The 21,586-nt window shown below is 41.1% G+C and overlaps 2 protein-coding genes across 5 annotated transcripts in view; one reads left to right on the top strand and one right to left on the bottom strand.

Moving 5' to 3' along the window:
- RNF145 (ring finger protein 145) overlaps positions 1-21,586 on the top strand; it is a 347,885-nt gene that overhangs the window by 4,362 nt on the left and 321,937 nt on the right. The window lies entirely within an intron of this gene.
- The window catches only part of LOC106999016 (uncharacterized), a 252,474-nt gene that overhangs the window by 84,637 nt on the left and 146,251 nt on the right, over positions 1-21,586 (bottom strand). For 3 of the 4 annotated variants that reach the window (XR_013394981.1, XR_013394983.1, XM_077937409.1), the window contains one exon: positions 16,726-18,308. The exons of the other annotated variant lie outside the window; for it this stretch is intronic. Coding sequence is in view for 1 of the 3 variants with exons in the window: in XM_077937409.1 (XP_077793535.1) it covers positions 18,277-18,308 (32 nt within the window). In the remaining 2 variants the exon portion in view is untranslated. Of the gene's footprint in view, positions 1-16,725; positions 18,309-21,586 lie in introns of those variants that run through there. 4 annotated transcript variants of the gene reach the window in all.

Here is a 21,586-nt window from a genome sequence, read left to right as displayed (position 1 = left end):
ATTCCTTATTAGCAACTTAGACTAACTGTTGGGATTTTGTTGTAACATATACACAACTCTCATTTATAATGTAACAGTTACTTTAAATAAACTGATGCATTTTTCAGCACCCTCGAATTCCAGGAACAGAAACCTAACCCAATCCAGCCTAAAGAAAAATCAGAATTTACTGGCTCATCTCCATAAAGGCCAGGACTAGAGCTGTCCTCAGGAAATCGAATGATATTGTCTCTCCCTCTCTCGTTCTTCTCCCATCCCATCTCATGCCATATCTCAGATCTCTACTTCTCTCCATGCGTGGGACTCGTTCCTTCCTCACGTAGCAGAGCTTATTCACACAGCAGGAGGTATGGCATGGGCAGCTCCAGGCTTCATCAACCTAGATTAGCAACTCCCGAGGAAACAAAGATTTCTCTCTCCTAGCACTCAGATGTAAAATTCAAGGGAAGAACACCAATAAACCAAACCTAGGTCATGTGGCCATCACGAAGCCAATCACTGTGGCAAGAGGCATGAGATCCCATGATTGGTCAAGCCTTGGTCACATGACACAGCTTACCCACCAGAACCACATGGTGCGAAAGAACAGTTCCCCCAAGGAAGGCGGGTGCCTTTCCATGGAAAGGGAGTAGATGCTGAACAGGATGGAGGGGAGGAGGCAGAGAGAGATGTCTGTTACGCCAGAAGGAATAAAAGGAAAAACTATTGTTTTCCAAAAGAAAAGGTAGAAAAGGACTTTACCAAAGAGTAATTTTAGGATTGTTTCTAATGGCCAGCTTTATTAGAATACAGAAGACATTGATATGCTTTAAACAATTAATGAGTGGCAATTTTCATAAGATATACAGAAGAGGGGAGACAGCACAGAACTAATACAGTGACAGAGGACAAACCAAATATCTTTGAGGGAGGAAGAGAACTCATATGCACTGAACATTTACTGGGTGCAGTACCCTGTTATGAAATTCTGTTGCTATCCTGTGAGGCAGGAACTATTGTTTCCCTCCATTTACAGGAGCAGGAACTCATGCTCAGAGAAGTGTCCAAAAAAAAAAAAAAAAAACACTTAAAAAAAAAAGCCTCACTGATAGTTCCATGACTAGTAAGTGTGGAGCTGGGATGTGATTCCAAGTTCGCCTGATTCCAAAGCTCATGCTCTTTCTACAAGTTTGGTCTGCCTTCCAAATGCAAAATACATCCCTGCTGAAAGGTGGAGGGGTGAACAATGAGTCCCTTCTCTATTTATAGATGGAGAACAAAACCAGGCAGCCCAAAAGGGCAGAAGTGCCAAGAAGGAAAATAGTTTTTCTGGGTCCTTTATGAGGACATTTTTTACTCCCAAAATGGAGATGGTGCGGGAAAGTAAGATTGCCCATCACGGACTGCTACAGCAGCCAGGACAATGCAGCCAAGAAAGGACAATGGATTCAGCACCCAGGGGTCATTAGTGGCCTTCAAGAGGCTGCTTCAACAGAGGAGTGTGTCCAGACCTGATATTTAAAGCAGTTTACAGCAAGTAACTGGTCGAGAAATCAAGACTGCTAAAGTAGATCTACTCATTCAAGAATAGCAGTACATATAACGATATCTGCATGTTTTAAAATTACAGGGAAGCGATGAATGAAGAGGAAAGGTTAAAAAAATCAGACTTTAATAAAAATGAGTGCTTATCTTATTTTGCAGATAGAAAAGTGCAAGAAAGACATGCCATTAAAGACAGAAATAAAAATCCAAATTAACTGGACCAGCTGAGAGTCTGGACTGGGAAACCATGAGTCTGAACCACTACAGGGTTCTTGGGGAGTTGTGTCTTTCCTGACACACTATTTGTCCACCCTTTTCTTTGGGCAACAGATGCCACTCCTGACCATATAGGTTGTCCTATAAATGGTCTGGCCACTTGTGATACTTTATTCCACTGGAAACAGTAGTCAGTTGACCTGATGTGACTCAAACTAAGCCAGCCAGTCTATCTCTCTGAGACTGGTATATGGGCACTCTAAGAGCAGTCTTCTTTCTCCACTAGATTGTGAAGCTGGAGTCACCCAAGAGAAAGGCACAAGCAGCCCCCACACGTGAGCAACACAGATTTGCAATTACCTGGGCAACGAGGATTTTTCTCTCTCTCTCTCAGCATCCATACGTAAAATCCGAAGGAAGGATCTCTGGATGTGTGAAGGAAGCCTATTCATAAGTAGGAAAAAATGAGGCCAGTCCAAAGAAAGATGGAGAGAGAGAGAAAAACAAACAACATCCTTCAAAATTCGGAATCTAGCCAAACCGCTCCCCATCCTGGACTTTCCCATTTTTTGGGCCATAATCAAAGAGTCCAGTTGTTCTCATTTTTAGCTGCCATAGACAAGTGAGAACATGTGCTTTTTGTCTTTCTGTATCTGGCTTGTTTCACTTAACATAATGACCTCCAGTTCCATCCATGTTGTTGGAAATGATGGGATCTCATTCTGTTTTACGGGTATATAGTACTCTTTTTTTTTTTTTTTTTTTGTATTTAAGGAAGTTTGAAGTGGGATTCTCTAGCTGGCAGCCAAAATAGAGTTCACTAACATAATTCCCACTGAAGCCTCAATCAAACCTCAATAGGTTGCCCTGTGAATGGAAATTAAAATTTTGACCTGACAGAGCCACTGAGAATGAATATAATTTTTTTTTAAAAAAGGCATGGAGCTCTGTCCTCAAGAAACTCATAGTCATGGGAAGTTTTTTGCTTTCCTGCTACAAATAGGAAATCCCTCAGAAGGGTTGATGATGTCAGTGTATGTATGTGTGGTGGGAGAGGGAATGGCAGGGGAGGCACAATCCTCTTCCAAAAGAGAAATAATAATGACCAAGCTAACTATTACACTTGACAGATACACACAGGAACCAAAGGGTAGTGCGCAAAGCTTTGTATGTTTCTCATTGAGACACATCAGCCCACCTCGAGCCCCTTGGTGGGCTTCCAGACATCTTTTCCCTCTTGCCTAGCTTTTTCTCCCTTTCTTGGGATTCCCCTTGTCCTGTTGGCCTTTTGGGCTCCTCTGCCCTCCCTCCAGGGCTCCCAGAAAAGCAGTTCCATTTACTCCCATTGGGAGCTGAAGAGAGTTGAGTCAGATTCTTTCAGGGAAGGGGGCTTTGGGCCCTTCGGTAAAACACCAAAAGCTCAGCAAATTTTGCTCTAACAATGCCATCTCTCCTCTCACAGCACCTCTTCCATTAACTATTGTATTTGGAAATGTTTGTCTCTTTTCTCTGTCTTACCAAAAGCATTTTCCCCAAAAGAGGGGTGGGAAGAAAAAGACCATTAGAGAAGGACCAGTGCTCAGGAACAGTCTTAAAACTCTCCCACAGGGCCGGCCATCAGATGGCACAAGCTGAAGGATTCTGGGCAGTCCCTCTTCCCTCCCTCCACAAAAGCAATATGCTGTCTTATGCTTGGAACACCACTTACAAACTGTAAAGCCATGCTATACAGCTATTAAAGACCATTTTTTAAAACCCTACTCCAAAAAACTCTTTCCATACATAGTAGACCTGCAATAAGGGGGGGTTTCAAATGGAGGGATTCCATTGGTTTGTAGAATTATTTTCAAATTCAGAGACCCCTGCACTGTCTTCCACATGCTGCTGGTGAAGAAGTGAATCGTTATAACCTTCCTGGTAGGTCATTTGGCAGTGTGCTTCAAAAGCCTTAAAAATGTTCATTTTTTTTTTCCAACCCAACAATTTTAATTCCAGAGCATGAACTAGCTCCACCATTTACCAGTTATGTGATTTAGGCTCTCTGAACCTCAGTTTCCTCATATCTAAAATGGGGATAATATCATAGTCTGGTTGTAAGGATTAAATGAAATGTATGGAATGCCTTAGAATGATGTCCAGCATACGATTACATGCTATGTGTCAGCTAAATAAGTGATCAGAGAGAGAAGTAGAAATGCATCTCAGTATTGTTTTAATTGGCAAAATTTAGAAACATGTCTAATAATGGATTGTTAGCTAAACTAATTATGTGCATCCATAAGATGGAACATTACATGCCCATTTTAAAAATCATGTTTTCAAAGAATATTTGATGATATGGAAAGATGTTCATAATATATCCTCAGGCAAAAAAAATTCAGGTTTTGAATAACATACACAGTATAATCTGAATATCAATATAAAAAGTAAAGAAAATACTTCAAAGTATTATTGGCAGGTATCTCTAAGTAAAGAACCTTTTCTGCAATGGAATCACCCAGGGAACTTAGTAAAACAATCCTGCTCTAGGATGCCACCCCTAGAAATTCTGATCAAATTGGCCTGGGCTATGACCTGGGCCTCAGGATTCGTATTTTTTTCCACATGCTTGGATATGTTCCCCAGACTTTTTCCCCAAAGTTTTCTAAAATAAGTATGTATCACTTTTATAATTAGAAATTAAAACCACAAATGCTATTTAAAACACATTTCAGTTACCCCCGTGAGAATGGCTGACTAAGCAATTATTTCAGTGACTGGCTTACCAGACTGTTTTCTCCCAGGGAAAGCTGGAGTTTGGCAGGGGAGGGAGAAGCAATTCAGAGTATGAGTCACTGCCCTGGGGAACAGACCTAGGAGGGGCGTTAGATGGGGAAGGAGGGTGTGGGGCTCAAGGTGAGGACACTGGCCACTTGAGGGGCCAGGGCAGGGACCGAAGAGATCCTACTGACCGGCTTCACAGACTGAGCCTGGTGCACAGGCCACTCGGTTATTTATGGCCCTTCCTGTCTGAGGCCTTGCTAGGCGCCCCTTGTGATACTGGGGTTTCATTTATGTGTGTCAGCATCATGCTTTCTCTCTTCCAGCACCCCGTCTTGATAAGGGGCGGGAGGAACAGACGCAACAAGGAGAAAGGAAGCAATGGAAGGTCTTCGGCTCTAAAAAATGTAACTGACAAAGAGTCCAGGGCTGTTTGTATTTTTCTTCCTCTGTGTCTCATATTAAATGCTTTGGGTCTGATGACTGAGTTTCTCCAGCTGACATAGCATTCATTTATTTTTGCCCATTCATTCAGTAAGTCCTCCTTGAGCTCTTATTATGTGCCAAGACCTGTGCCAAGTCCTTTTCATCATTTAATTCTTATCTAGAGCCTTAAGCAAATGACTCAAGTGCTGTGATTAGCTCGCCTTTTGCAGATGAAAAATTTGAAGCTCAGGGAAGTTATAGGCCTAACGTTGCCCAGCAAGTTGTTAATCATATTATCATCATCATCATCAGAATAGCTGTTGATTATCAAGAATCTTTGTGCCAGGCACTGTACTGAAAACTTTATACCCATGTGTCTTTAATCACTCCACCCCCGCAATAGCCCTATGAGGAAAAGTTTATTATTATTAGCCATGATTTATAGATGGAAAAGCTTAGACACAGAGAGAGAAAGTTATTCATCCAAGGCCACACAGCCATTAGGCAATAGGGAAGGATTTATACTCAATATGTCAAACTCCTGGCCTCCTATTGTTAAACCGTAAGTAATGATGCTCCCACAGCTTAGTGACTGAACTTCAGAAGTCAAGCTTGATGCCTTTAGCATGCAGTATATTTAAGACACTCATGTCAATTAAAGATGTTCATCTCAGTCTGTTTTGGCTTATTCTCAATACCTGAGATTGCTACAGCCTACAAGCCAATAATATGAGGAGCTGAAAACCTACTCCAGCCTCATTTGCTTTTTGTTGTTGTTGTTGTGGTTGTGGTTGTTGTTGTTGTTAAATTCTTATTCTCTAACTACTATTTCAAGCATGTGCCCATTATCATCCAAAGGACCACGGCAGAAGAGAATTATGGGAAGCTGAAAGAGAAGGCAAGAAAAGGGCACCTGCTGGTCGCTACGGTGGAATGTTCGAAGGGAGCAGGAGGCAGCTATTAGCATTCAGTTTAATGGTGTGTTTAGCCCCATCCATAACTGGAAGTGTGTTTACCATTTCATATTTCCTTAGTGAGCAGGAGCCACAAATCTCATTCTCCATATTGAAAGCCAGTTAATGGTTCTAATTATGTGTTGGCTCACACTGTTCCTCAACCAAAGGATGGGACAAGGAGAGCTCCCCAGTTACCCCCAGCTGTGTGACCGGATCCCTCACACCCCGGCCTTACAGGATTAACCACTTGCTGTCCAGTGGGTCCAGATGATTCAAAGTTGCTTAGGATGTGGCCCAGGCACCCCCACACTGAAAATAAAATGGGGTCACTTCAAGCCCCAAGAACACTTCATCCCAGTGCTTCCCATTTAAATGGCACATTACGAGCTGTTGATCCACACAGCAGTCTGCAATGTTGTCAAGCTCCATTGCCCACATCCTGCAAATGGAGATACTGAGATAAAGGTACACCACCTGGAATGTGAATTAGCCACTTCCTATGAGGGAATGGAAAAGTTCCTAACCACAAGGAATTCGCTAAATCTCTCCCCAAACCTTCTTCCTCTGCCCCAGTGGTTCTCAAGCCTAGAAGCCCATCAGAATCACCTGGAAAGCTCTGGCTCCATCTCAGATCAAGTGCATCAACAGTTTTGCGGGTGGGGACCAGGCATCTCTATTTCATGAATGCTCCTCAGGGGATTCAGCTGGGCAGCTGGGCATGAGAACCATGGCTGTGACCCCTCCACCATCTCTCACAGCACCTCATTTATGAATCTGACATTTCACCCCTTCTGCCAAACGGATTCTTCACTAAGCCAGAGTTCCCATTAGATAATATGACTAAGTGGTTAGCACGGGGATGCTGAGGCCTGACTGACCTGGGTTTGAATCCCATCTCTGCTACTTCCTGGTTGTGGACTTAAGACAGGCGAGTTAAACATACCTGGCTGTAATCTCATTATCTGCAAACCAGGAGTGGCAATAGTGGCTACCTTATAGGGCTGTCAGGAGAATGAAGTTCCTGGCACACAATTAGTGCCTCATAATAAATGGTAGCTATCACCATACATAACCATGGCCTAAGCTATTTCTTACAGAAGATGAAGAGAAGAAAGACTGTTCTGGGTCAGTGTGTTTCATGATGGGCAAGTGTGGTAATGCCCAACTTTATATTCTCAAAACCCAGTTTTTCAACACGCATTGAGAGGGTGATTTTTCCCCTTGTTCAATTAGAGAGAGGCCTAACAGCAGCAAGAACTATACACTGGATACTTCAAGGAGATGAACAGTTTGGAACAACCTTGCCCGTCTTCTTTTTGAGAAAAACACTAAGTCTGAGTATTCAGAACATCCAGATGCAAACAAAAAAGTAGGAAAACAAACAAAAACCAAAATACCACCAGTCATCTGTCTTGGAACAACATAGATAGATTCAGATCATTGCTCTGATTTTCCATTTTCCACGTGTGCATACAGATTCCTCACAGACAGCAATTAACATGCATTTTGTGCTTGTTGTATGCCAGGGCCATATTGTTTTCTTCTACAAACTGTCTTATGTATTTATTTATTTATTTATTTTAATTTAATTCAATTTTAATTTTTTTTTTTTTTCTGAGACAGAGTCTCACTCAGTCACCCAAGCTGGAGTGCAGTGGCGCAATCTCAGCTTACTGCAACCTCCACCTCATGGGTTCAAGTGATTCTCGTGCCTCAGCCTCCCAAGTAGCTGGAATTACAGGCACGCGCGCTACCACTTCCAGCTAATTTTTGTATTTTTAGTAGAGACGGGGTTTCACCATATTGGCCAGGCTGCTCTCAAACTCCTGGCCTCAAGTGACCCACCTGCTTCGGCCTCCCAAAGTGCTGAGATTACAGGCATGAGCCACGGCACCTGGCCTCAAACTGTCTCATTTAATTCTCATATCAGGTCCTTGGATAGAGGCTATTTTATGTAAGAAATCAAGGCTCAAATAGATTAAGTAACTTGTCCAAGACTACACAGTAAGCAGTAATATTGGGACTTACACTCTACAGGCCCCACTCTTAACCAATCTACTGTCCTTACTCCCAGGTTTTAGTCCGGCAGGGTAAATACATGATGATTATTCCATGACCAACACATTGCAGTCTTAAGTGCAACAGGCTCCAATTCCCAATGTCCAGCTCTGCAGCCTATCACCTCTCCTCATTCCCTGCACCTGATTTGTTTGAAAGGTTTTTGGGAAATAATAACAGCATCTTTGCCAGGAGTGTTGGAGTCCCACAGAAATATCAGGTAATCCGAAGCCCCTCAAGCATCATAAAGTCAGCTTAAGAAGCAATATCACAACCTTTGCTTCCAAGACTTTTCAAAGCTTTTTCCTACTTCTGATTGCACTCCATCCTCCAAATAAGCATGTAGATAGATGTGTTCTCATGTTAAAGAAATGATAAGTTCAACAAGAAGGGGTGAAAACTAGGGCCAGAAAAGAAGTCAAGCATTTCTGCCTCCTAGTTTCTCTCTCTCTCTCTCTTTTTTTTCCTTTGCCTCTAGTTCACATCTTTAGGGAGGCAATATAATATGTGTTAAAATGAAAAACAGATGGCACATGTGCCGCTAGACATTCTACTTCACCCCTTGCAGACATTACTAATTGATCTCTGCACTCTTCTCCACCAATTTGGACATTGCTTCAATATTCTTCTCAGCTAAGGGCTCCTGGCAGCAACTGCCAATCGATGCCCACATGGCAGAAAATGCATATTTTATCCATGGTATAGTAATTAAGAACATATACTTTGGAGTCAGTCAAACCTAGATTAGAATCCCAGGTCTGACTGTGTGACCATGGACTTGTTACTTGACTTTCTGGACTTTAGTTTTCTTATCAGTAAAATAAAGATGATCATACCTTCTTCACAGAGCTATCATTAAAAGCAGATGAGAAATGCCTGTACAGCTCTGGGCTTCTTGCCTGGCACAAAGAGGGCCCTTTGTAAATGGTATTCATCCATCCATCCATCCCATTCCTTAATAAATATTTTTAGGGGCATTACCATGCACCACTCTGCTGGGAACTGGCACTACAGAGGCAGGCAAATAAGATAAAGTGGCACATTCTGGTGGAGAGAGCAGTTTTTGGTGAATAATTTTTTTATCAAATAATTTCAGCTTGTGATAAGTGGTATGAAAGAAAAGATTTGAGTGATGAAACAAAGAACACCAGGGTGGGGTGGGAAGCAACATGGGACCTCTTAGACACCACAGAAAGTTTCATCCCTCTCAAGTGCCAGTTCTTGAATCCCTGGCAGAGCAGAAAACAAGTGGAAATGGGACTGAGTGGTGTTCTGACGCACTGTGATGGCAAAGGAGGCAGGTTAGTCATAGTGCTTCTCCCCGCCATCCCCAGTCCTCTCTGTTTTGATTGCCTCTATCCCGAGATAAGAGAAATAGCAGAAAATTCAGCACTGGATTCATGGGCTCTGACAAGGCCCCTTTTAGGTCCCAGCTAATCTGCTGCAATCAGCCTGCAATATTTAGAGCAGACCCAGCTACCCCAGCAAATCAGCCCTGGACTCCTGGGGACCCATCTTAACACATGTCCTCCTTCCTCTCTCATTCCCCTCCCCTCCCCCGCCCCTACTCCTGCCTCCATAAGTTCCTCCCTCCACTTTCCCCTACGCTCCTCCCTCTGCTTCCCCTTGCCTGTGGGTGCAGAGCCCACTGAGGCCTTGGGTGGAGCCGTCTATCCCCCTTGACAACTACTTGAGGCTGCACTGGATTTCATTACCTGACTATGAGCTTCACAGAGACAGAGCCAAGAATCATTGCCTGGGAAGAAAACATCTCTGAAGAGGTTATAGGTCTGGGAGCCACCAAAGCATGACTTTAAGGATATGTGTGCTTTCAAAGCAGGGCGGACTCAAATAATTATAACCTGCACATATAGGATGCTTGACGAATCATCTTCATGATGTCCATCTTCCCAGCAATGTTGAGAGGCATTAGGCAGGTGATGACACCAGAAGCTCAGTAGTATCAGGAGTCTTTCCCAGGGCTGCTTAGCTGCTTAGCCAGTCAGAGAGAGATCCAGGACTAAAACCTAGGTTTATTTCAACACCCGCCTCACTGCAATGCAGTTTTCTCCCTCTGTATCAGTCAGAGTTCTCCAGAGAAACGAATCAGTAGAATAGACTATATATATATCTATATATGTATATATGTATGTATATAGATATATATAGAGAGAGAGAGAGAAAAAAAGATTTATTTTCAGAAACTGGCTGACACAATTGTGGCAGCTGGTAAGTCCCAGACCTGTAGGGCAGGCCAGGAAGTTGGTAATTCAAGTAAGAGTTGAAGTTGCAGTCTTGAACCTGAAATCCATAGGACAGGCCAGCAGGTAGGAAACTTGGGCAGGATATCTAGGCTACAGTCTTAATGCTGAATTTCTTCTCTAGAAAACTTCAGTTTTTGCTCTAAGCTTTCAGCTGATTAGATGGGGTTCACCTACAATATGGAGGGTAATCTGCTTTACTTAAAGTTAACCGATTGCAGATGTTAATCACATTTACAAAATACCTTCACAGAGACATCTAGACTAGTGTTTGACTAAACCACTGGGTACTGTGGTTGAGCTAAGTCAATACATACAATAAACATCCTTAGAACATTTTCATACATCATTGCACTTAATCCTTATAATAACCTGTGAAGGAGGTTGTTGATATTATCCCCATTTTACACATGAGAAAACCAAAGCTCAAGAGAAAAATAACCCACCTGACCTCGCATAGCTCAGGAAACTGCCTCCTATTACAGAGACTTCTCAGGGTCCTAAGGATAAAGTATTGACGCCTGCATTTGGCATAAACGCATCAGAGCTTACACACACTGCAATGCTCTTCAGCCGGCATTCAAGCAGTTCTTCAGTTACTTAGAGATATCTCTCTGGGCCTTCTTCAAGTCAATTAAGGGATAGGAGTAGGCTCTTTCTGGAAGGATACACACAAAACACGGAAGGTAAACCAGGTGGCTGGGGGGCAAGAAAAGGAAAAGGACTTTTTACCATATATTCTTTTGTGCCTTTGAAAATGTGAAACATGTGAAAGTGTTGGTTATTAAGTTAATGAAATTAAAATAAAACAATAAACGAATGAATTAATTAAAAGGAACCTACAAGGATCTCAGACTCATGAGCGCATCATTGCACTTTGCTTTGGACACAAGAAAGATGAGGCAGATGCAGCAGCCACCATGTTGATCAACACTCAGCTCTCAATGACTTCTGGCTTCTTTCAAAAATCAAAACCACCCCCAAAGAATGAGGATTCACCACCATTGAGGATATTCAAAGAACGTGCTTCAGGCTCTGAAAAATATTCCAAGAGGAGTTTGAAAATCCTTTTGAGCCAAAGCAGTATCACTGGAGAAAGTAAACATTACCCTCAAGGTGATGCTTTAAGGAAGAACTCACTAGACTGTATTACTTCCAGTTTCATTCTTTTTCTTTCTGTTTTTGCTTTCTCCCCTTTTTTTATCCATCACATAACAGCCTTCAAGTGCCTGATCAACTACTATGTGAAAGAAGAATTAGACCAGGAATTGTGAAATCACATCCCTTCCCAGTCCAGGCAGGTAACATAAATATACGAAGTTCCCAGGGAGTGAACAGCAGGAAGTTGTAGGGCTATAGGAAAAGAGCTGTGCCTGCCCACCCAAAGCACCCACAGTCAACCACATTTAATTTATTGTGTTGGGTAACGACCTTGTCTAGATTCAGATTTGGTCATAGTCTACCAGTTTATCCCCACTGAATGTTTACTCCCACTGAATTAGGCTTTCCCTTCATGGATAAGAGAGAACTGAAGCCAGCAGAGTTACAAGGAGGAAGACTTCAGATCATTACGAGAACTAATAAACGAACAATGGGAGATACTCAGCAATGAAGTGATTAGCTAACAGAGGCATGAGTTTCCTATCACTGGGAGGTATTTAAGGACATAAGTTGATTGTATGCTGGCTGTGTAGCTGAAGGAGGTTCAAGCATCCAATGAATTGATGATCTTTAAATTCCTTTCCTACCTATAGACTGATAAACGGCAGACTCAGGAATACTCACATCTAATTAGTGTCAATTCACAATGCTTCCTCTTTTCTTCCTACTTCCCTTCCATTTCTAACAACCAAAAATTCTTCATAGTGTTATGCATTTTTTACATTTGTTAAAAGGAAATGGGAGATTTTTTTTCTTCCTTTTTTCTGTGATACTTCTCTTTTTTCCCTTCTTTCTTGACTCTCTTTCTTTCTCCCTATCTCTCTCTCTGTCTCCTTCCCCTTCTGCCTCCCTGCCTATTCTGCTTATAGCCCTAGGAATTTTTTTAGGAAATCATTCTCAGTCATGTGGTTTGGATGGCACTATACTTCCTGCTCCAGGATTGGATTATGTGATCCAGGCCTATCCAATCTCCGTAGTTTCACCCTCTTGGCTACAGTGATTGGTTTGGGAATGAGCATATGAGATAAGATGGTACAATCAGAGTGAATACAAGGATTTATGTGGTAGCTTCAGGAAGACAACCCTCTTTTCCACTAGAATTGGACATGAAAGATGCAGACATGGAGACACTGGCAGCCCTCTTGCCGCCATGCTGAGACTGAGAATGAAGCCCAGACAACTGAAAGAGAGAGAGACTGGATTTGGAGTCTCTGGATCAAACGTTCTCTGAATTGTTTTGTCATGTAAGATAATTAATTTCCTATTTTGCTAAAGTCATCTTGAATTGAGGTTTCTGTCATTTATAACCAAAATCATTTCAACGAATACCATCTGCCAGCAGCAATGTGCACCTCAGATTTGAAAGAAATTGCAGTCTTCCAAAATTCCCCATGAAAATGCAAATACTTTTGACAGAAAGACTTATGTAAGCAGTAGAATTTAAGAATTATAAACATGACAGTAGCCTCAAAAATTTCCTTTGGGAAACCACTAATGGTTTTCAAGTTTTATTGCAACAACAGAACCTTTTTCAAAGAAAGTCATACACAGAACTCTAATATATACATATGTCTTTAGCGCCAGTTCCACTGTGTAAAACTTGTCATGGGAGTTTTGTTAGGTACATATTGTGTCCACTGACTAGAGTGCTTTTCCTATTCACTGCTTCCCCCAACTCACCCTAAGCCAGTTTACTAGACAAATTCCTACTGCCCTCTGGATAATTTAAATTAAATGTCACTTTAAGATGTCTTCTCTGATGTCTAGGGTTCAGTGCCCCTGTAATGTGCCCCCATATCACCTTGTCCTTTCCCCCATAGCACATATAACACACAGGCACAATCTCTCGTCCTGATCTGCCTGCCCACCTGGAAGTCAGCTCTGGGGGTACAAATTGGGTCTTACGCATTGTTGTGTATGACATATATCATGCCTATAACTATATGCTGAATAGTGGCATTAATGAATAAACAAATAAACAAATGGGATTGTGTGCCCCTGATGCAGAAGTCATCTGCTTCTTCAGATCTGAGTTCATAGTTTAACCTCGACTCAGAGGCTGAGGGATAGGGAGGCACAGTGATACGCAGTCTTCCCTACTTTCCCCACAAACTATCCTTCCCCACTGGCCTTTCTCTGTTTTTAATGATTCTACTTTACAACTTTATATCTTTGAGTTAAGGGATAGCAGTGACTTCTCTAAGCATGAGTACACTTTGAGTGAGTGACATCAAATCCTGCTAGAATGTAAGCTCCATGAAAGCAAGCATTTGTTTCTGTATTGTACACTGATGTATTTTTTTTTTACACTGAACAGTGCCTGGCATATCACAGGGACTCTATAATAATTTGTCGAATAAATGAATGAATCAGAGGGCATTCAAGTCAGAAGAGAACTTGAAGAGTAGATTGTTTAATAATTTCCAAAGGACTGTGTTCTGAAAGGCTAATATGTTGACAAAATAAGAGTTTTATGTCCACAGAAGTGTCTGAACTACTGCATATAATTTCCTCATTTTAATGATTCACAATGCACATTAAATTATTAAGACTAATAATTTATGTGGTAAAATACCTATGTAAGCTCGTTTAGCCTTGAGTTTTCTAAATTTATTTGGCCAGAAAACACTTTTTTGTTTGTTTGTTTGTTTGATAGCTTTAGCATAATACCAGTTGACATCCCATAGAACTGATGTTCCAAAAACACACTTTGGGAAATGCTACCCTAGACTAATGTGCTAATTTTTCAGTGGAATCATAATGGTTTACAACGGTGTAATGTTTTATATTCCAAGTGATTGCCTTGTTACTAACTCCTTTAAGCCTCACGAAGCTCTAAGAGATCACTCAGATAACATCCCTATTTTGGAGACAAGGAAATAGAGGTCTGGAGGGGTTAAGGGATTTGCTCAAAGTCACACACCTAGTTAGTGACAGAGATGAGAAAAGAATCCAGGTCTTCTATTTATCCGGTCATCACCAATTAACACCTTAACAGGTGTCTATCTCATCTTTTTTCCATATCAGAAAGTAAGTTGAAAGCAACTTCTTTTTCCAAGAAACCCAAATTGTTTTTGCTAGAGAAAGACAGAAATATTCAAAAACATGAGAATTCTTGTTGAGAATTTGCATTGATTGTTCTCCTTGTCAACAACCTCAAAAGATTAAGGATAACCCCAAGCATCCTGCTTGCCCTTACTGTCAGCCACGTGCATTCGTCCAGCCCAGAAGTGGCACATTCACAGCCCACATACCGTCATGGCCCCCTTCTTTGATTGTAACAGTCATGGCTAATTTATTACCAACCACTGAGGCCAGGCACGACGAAAGATTTTCTCAGTCAAGCACTTCAGGGGCCACTATCCAAAGATCAGAGCTGGCCCAGGCTGAAGCCTGTTTAGTGCCTTTGATTTCTCTTTCTACATTGTTCCACCTCTCATTTCCACCATTCCTTGGCTAATGGAGTCTATAAATTTACTCCTCACAGTGTCAAGTGTTCCTTTTTATATTTGTCTGGAGTACATATATCTTAATTTCACAAGAACTCAATGATACATATACAAGTGAAAGTGTTTTGGAAACAAGAAGTTATACTTTGAAAGACACTATTATGGTATTATAGCTCTTTTAGTTCACCTGTCTAGACTAGAAATGGAATGTTTTATCTGTTTTCTATTTCAAATTTTGGTTCGTTTGTCCTAACTACTGAATTCTTCATCCCAAGTGGCCCCCTTTCAATATGTGTTTTAAAGCTAAATGGAGCATCACTTAAAATAGGTCTTTGGTTAGTGTAGCTTTAGGTACTATACTATTTACAAATGTTTCACGTAAAGGAAAGAGTACCTAAGAAAAAAGTTGAGAAGCAAACAACGCTCAGTTTAACTTCAACTATCTTAGTCTGTTTGAGCTTCTACAACAAAAACTCCCGAAAGTAGGTGGCTTATGAAAAACATAAATTTATTTCTCATAATTCTAGAGGCTGGGAAGTCCACAATCGAGGCACTGGCAGATTTGGCATATGATAAGGGCCCATTTCCCTTGTTCATAGACAGCTGTCTTCTTATTGTAACCTAATCTGGAGTAAGGGGTGAAGGTCCCTTCAGGCTTCTTTTATAGAAGGCACTAATCCCATCACCTAATCACCTCCCAAAGCCTCACCTCCTAATATCACCTTGGGGGTTAGAATTTTAATGCATGAACTTGGGAGGCACACAAACATTCAGACCATAGCACTAACTATCATTAAATTTGGTACTACCTTTAGATCCAGGTACAAGGGGCCCTGCCCAGGTTCCTGCACTTTAGAGAGGCCTGTTTGTTCCTCCTCTGACTATACCTTTCCTTATGGAGTGAGGACTCTCAGGGCCCAAGGAAACATGTGCACCCAGAGCCTGCACCCATCTTCTTCATACTAAGTACCCAGCTCCCTGGAATTGCCTGACTTAATGGCCTTGAGTTCACTTCTGAGGACCAGGCAGACCTCTTCCCCAGGGCCCACCTTTCTGACGAGGTGTGGATGGAGATTGGATGTGGGATTGGGATATCCACTTGCCTGCACTTGAGGTCCCTGTGGTATAAGATAGAGCTGGGAGTGAAAAGGGAAGGAGGTGGCACCAAGTGAGACTCATCTTACCCTTCCATGTTCCGTCAGAAACATCCACCTGAGGCATCCAAGAATTCACAATTCAAATCTGGCCTTCCAGAGAGTCATGAAGTCCTACTTGTCAAGGTAGAAGGATCGACTATATTTTAATTTAACAGTTTTCTGGCTTTATTTACACATTTTAAATATTCATACATATGTAAATAGGTCTCTCTATTAGTCTTACTCTGGGCTCCACAAACCTTAACATGGATATGATTGCACTTTTTGGTCATTTTAGTTCTCAAAGCAGCCTTATCTAACTTTCTGTTATGTGATCCATGATTCAAGGTCAACCTGATGTACAATCCTAATTCTAATCTAATCATCATGATGATTCTGTCTCCACATTCCACTCAAACATTCATTTACTCACTGAACAGCCAGAAGTTTCTTCAGCTTTATGACTTTATCAGTTTAAAGTTTACTAAATGATTTGTCTTTTTTCAACCACATGATATAATATAGGTAGAAGTGCTGGTAAACTGGAAAGTGCTGTTCAAATGTATTTTGATTTTTATTTCAATCTTTCAAAAAATTCTTACAGAAAGAAAAGGCTGTAATTTCTCACTTCACTGTATGACTAGGTTTATGGATATTTAATTTGTGATTCTAACCAAAAGCATGAGAAATGAATGGCTTTTACAACACCCTGGTTTACCCATGTTTTTTCAATGAATTTGTTTTTTGGTGGTCCCAATTACTGAAGACACACACTTGCTTAAAGTAAACGATTTTAATTTAACATGACTCAGGAGGATGTGCACAAAAGCCACAAATAACACTAGCAAATGCATATCCTTTGTATATTTCTACCTTTCCAAATTGTCTCCAAACATCTGGCCAGGGGCTCAACTTTCCCTGAAGCCTGGAGGCATATCAAAGCTGGGGAGAGCTCATCACTGCCAATCCAATCAATCAAAACCAACTAAGTGGCCATGTGAGTTTCCAGGGGCCAGCAGACTTTGCAGATTATAAGAAGAGACTAGGAGGAAAGGAGAAGGAAAAACCTTCCCTAAAGTGTTACTTCCTGGTTATCCAGACAGTGAAGCACAGGCATAATAGAAAACCAGAGAGGACAAAAAATGTATTCCAGTTTATGGTTCCTACCTGCTTCTCCCTCTACACCCTTTAACACAGACATTTACAAGCAGGCCATGGACTGGAAAAAATGCCATTCTCAGAACCAGTCTATTTATCTCTTAGGGCTCTTGCTTGCAGAGATGTACTTAGTTTACACATTTTTGTTGAGTAGCTACTATGTGCCAGGTTCTATTCCAAGTACCTGGAATAGTGGTGAATAAGATGAATAAAGTCCTGCTCTCATGGAACTTAAATTTAGTAAGACGATTCTACTTTGTAAAGAATATCCTCTTTGAGATTCCTTCCCCAAATCCTCACTTCTCCACCTCTAATTCTTCCTGTGAAACTTTGGACAGGTACCAGACAATAAATAAACTAACAAAGGAAAACATAAGTTTATATTGTAAGTAGTATCAAGGAAATAAACCAGGTGGTGTAATAAAGTGTGACTACAGGGAACACTCTATTGCCCTGGTGGTCAGGGGAGGCATCTCTGAGGATGTAACATTTGAACTGACATTTGGATTAAAAAAAACAGACAGGCAGCCCTCTGGGGTGGAGCCCTTTCAGAGAGGCTGAGCCTGACTGCCCTCCTCTTTGTCTACTCAGCCCACGGGAAAACCCATTTATCTTGCCCCACAAATGATATAAGTGCTGTTGCTCCTCCTGCCACCCTGTCTCCTAGCCCCACCATCACTGTCATTTCCAGCCAGCCTCCAGCTTTCAGCATCTTCTAGGCAGAGGAACGCATCCCAAATACCTCCACCATTTACTCTTGCAGCTCTTTTATTTGACTGGAAGTAGTAGTGGTGGTTGGAGAGAACTACTCACTCCCAAGACATCCCTTCATTTAATTCTATCTTTAAATGTCTGGTTTTCTTTCTCTTACACAGCATGGATGTGAATGATGGACATGAGGGACCATTTTTGCTCTCTCTCTCAGAAACTTCCCAAGGATATGTCTAGCATCTATGTTTTCCAGAAAGGATGGGTGCTTAACAATCACTGACCTCTGTTCTGGGGACTCAGTGAAGCCTCTAAGAATGTGATGAAAGTCAATTTAACAACCTGTATATTAGTCCATGAGCTTAAAGACAGTCATCTCCAAGAAGCAAGATCTTTCTTCTCCAGGAAAGGTGGCTTCCCATGAAGATAAGCTTGTTGACTTCATTGGGCAGGGAGGTTCTTCTTACAAGCCCCCTTTGAGGGCTACTGCCATCTCTGCAGGCAAGAATGTCATTTTACATTAGTAATGTCTGCTTTGAGCTTAGGAGGGAGAGTTGAGGTACAAGTGCTGCTGTGTATTTGCTATTCCTGGACTAAGTAAGAGCTTACATGTGTAAAGACCTCATATAGAAAGAGCCTCAGTAAGTGCTAACCTCCTGTTGGACCATAATGAACTCCCTTCTAGACGAGCATGAGAATATAAACCACTACATCACTGTACATTATTCTGCATTATTCACATTAATGAGATTTGCTTAAATTAGACAAATATAAATGTGCATATATTTTCAGCCTTGCTTCAGGGCAAATGTGTTTGGGGGCATTTTATCTGCAGAATTGGACATGATCCAATTCTAGGCTTTGCCAGATATTTACTTAGGGAAAATTGAAAATTATTCTTTGCTATATACACTTTCCAATGAGATCGACATTCCTTCAAGACCAGTGAGGTTGCCTCAGCCCACCAACCCATGAACGTGCACCATTGCCTGGACCTGAGGTCGCATGGCCCCAAGAGCATCCAACCAATCAGAGCTCAGCATCAAGTTGGCTACCTGCCAAGCACAGATACCCAGAGATGTTTGTTCATACCCATGATCCAAAACCAGGCCTTATCTCTAGTCTTCGTGAATGGCATACTTAATAAGCTACATAAGTCCATTTAAAAGGTTAACCCATGGTTAATGATCAACAATACAATAATATGATTATAACCCATTGTGTAAATGTCTACAAGTGGGAGAGAACTTAACAAGGGCAGAACATTAAAATCAAATTATGCAAAGAGAAAACAAAATCAACTTTATCTGGAAAAAAAAAAATCAGCTTGCCTTATTTGCCTTATGCCTGACTTTTATATGGGTCTTGCTAGCTCTAGAGAGGCTTCTGAGCTCCAGGGTAAGGGAGAAAGACTTGTGTTTTATTCATTCCATTATTTCTTGCCAGACAGCAAAGTGAAAGGCGTGTTTTGATTACTACTGACATTCAAAATCTGGACAAGGGTGACAAATCTAAAGTAAGTAATCCTGAGATCTTATGCTATCAGAAGGGAGAATTGGTTTAAAGATCATGTGGTCCAACTCTATGGTCAAATCCAGAGAGGTGAAGTGACTTCTCCAAAGCCACACAGCTAGTGAATGGCCAAGCAGGACCAGCATTCTGGGACCCAGACTTCTAGTCAAATGCTACTTCTTGAATACACTGTACTTCTCTGGGTGTATTTTTGAAATGTTTTTTAGTTAATAGACTTCATTTTTTAGAACAGTTTTCCATTTCCTGAAAAATTGAGCAGATAGTACAGAGAGTTCCCATATACAGTCCCCTACCCCAACACCGCTTTCCCTGTTATTAACATCTTGCATGAGTGTGGTACATTTGTTATAATTAATGAATCAATATTGATACATTATTATTCAGTTCATAGTTTACATTAGAACTCACTCGGTGTGCAATATGGGTCTATGAGTTTTGACAAATGTGTGACATCATGTATCTACCATTATAGTATTACATGTAATATGATACTTCAATTGCCATATGATGTTTCACTGCCCTAAAATCCCCTGTGTTTGATTCTTCATCAATTGTCCTTCTTGGGCATCATCAGGACTCTCTTGATGGAAGCCCAGGCCCTAATATTTTTCATGCGTTCCAATTTCTTGCTAGAAAGATGTTCCTCTAAGTTAATACAAAAGTCACAAAATATTTCATCACCTCTCTGGGTTTCGTGTTCCTCCCAACTTAGGGGCCATAGGGTTTGAATCACTGCTACGACTTCTGAATGGACCTGCTTCTGGAGATGAGCTCTCCCCCATTCCCAGGAGAGATACCCTGGACAGCATCCATGAGAGCCACCTGCCGAGCCAAGGTGAGCACCTCCTAGAACCTCATTTCTAGAACTCAATCTTTCGTTATTTCAGATACACTTGCTGCTTTGTAAATGCTATCTTTCCAGAAGAGAAAAAGAAACAGCTTCTGTACAGCATATTAAAAGAAGCAGCCCCTGTATTAATCAAATTAATGAGGAAGAAAATCAATAAAAGTAATTATCACAAATAAACGTAAGAAAATAAAGAACTTCTTTGCTCAATTGTTCACTTTGCCACTAGGTGTTTCAACTTCAGAGAACCATAATTTAAGTGAGGTACAGGCTGCATAAATGAGTACAGCCTAGAAAGGCGTGGGCGTGATGATTCCTAAAAATAATCATGCCAAAGCTGGGTAAGAAACCAGGCACACCTCATACCCACTCCAAGAGTGAGCTTGAACTGATGCAAGTTTTCAAAGAAGCAATTTGGCAGTATCTATTAAGAGACGAGAAAATATTTATACTCTTTCATCCAGAAATTCAATTTCTAGAGAATTTATCTTAGAGATAATCAGAGAGGTACTCAATAATTTTGGAGAAAAAAAATGTTTCATAGTTTTGTAGTACAATAGAAAAGGGGAAAAAAGGAAACAGCCCAAACATCTAACAATGGGGAGGTAGTAAGATGCTCTTGGTGGTTTCCTGCTAACCACATCCTAATGCCTTTGCTGTTTGAGAGACGGACCCCAGTGGGGACACTTAATGGGAGTCACGGCCTTACTTCTCACTACAGAATCAAATGGAGCAATGCTTCCTACTCTCTGTCCCCTTGTAGGTAAAGTAAGACACATCACTTAGACTTGGTCAGCAAGAGGCCCCTATTCAGAACATTGAAACCTAAGTATAGAAAACAAAAATTCCAGGGACAGATTGTTTCTGTGGTCAGCCCTGGCTAGGGGTCCCACTGCTGAGCCTATCTTGATTTCTGTCCCTTTTGTTAGCCTATTTTTCCTTGCCTCCCATAGATCCTACAGCTACCTAATATGATTCCAGTAAATTCATCTTTTGCTTAATATAGCCAGTGTTGTTTTCTGTGGCTTACAAACAAAAACTCTGACAGACACAAAGAATGATCAAAAATATTATGAAACATCTATTGAATATAATAATATTAATCTATCAAAATCCATGTTTTCAACACATGTTTAAAGACATGGAAAAACAACATCGAATCCTATATAGATCACAGTTCTATAAATCTATGTACATCTAGATCATTATGATATCTATAAATCCAATCTCTGTGTGTGTGTGTGTGTGTGTATGTATGTGTGTGTTTAAAATACTGAAGGAAAACACACATATATGTTAACAGCTCTTTTATCTAAGAGGGATCAAAGGTGCTATAGGATGTTTCCTCTACCATCTAAGCCATTTTATCTTCAAAACTAGCTTATCTATTGCC

This window comes from Macaca mulatta, chromosome 6 (genome assembly GCF_049350105.2).
Source record: "Macaca mulatta isolate MMU2019108-1 chromosome 6, T2T-MMU8v2.0, whole genome shotgun sequence".
In the NCBI taxonomy this organism is placed as follows: domain Eukaryota; kingdom Metazoa; phylum Chordata; class Mammalia; order Primates; family Cercopithecidae; genus Macaca; species Macaca mulatta.
Note: the sequence above shows the minus strand (reverse complement) of the source record. Positions and strands in the feature narration are given on the sequence as shown.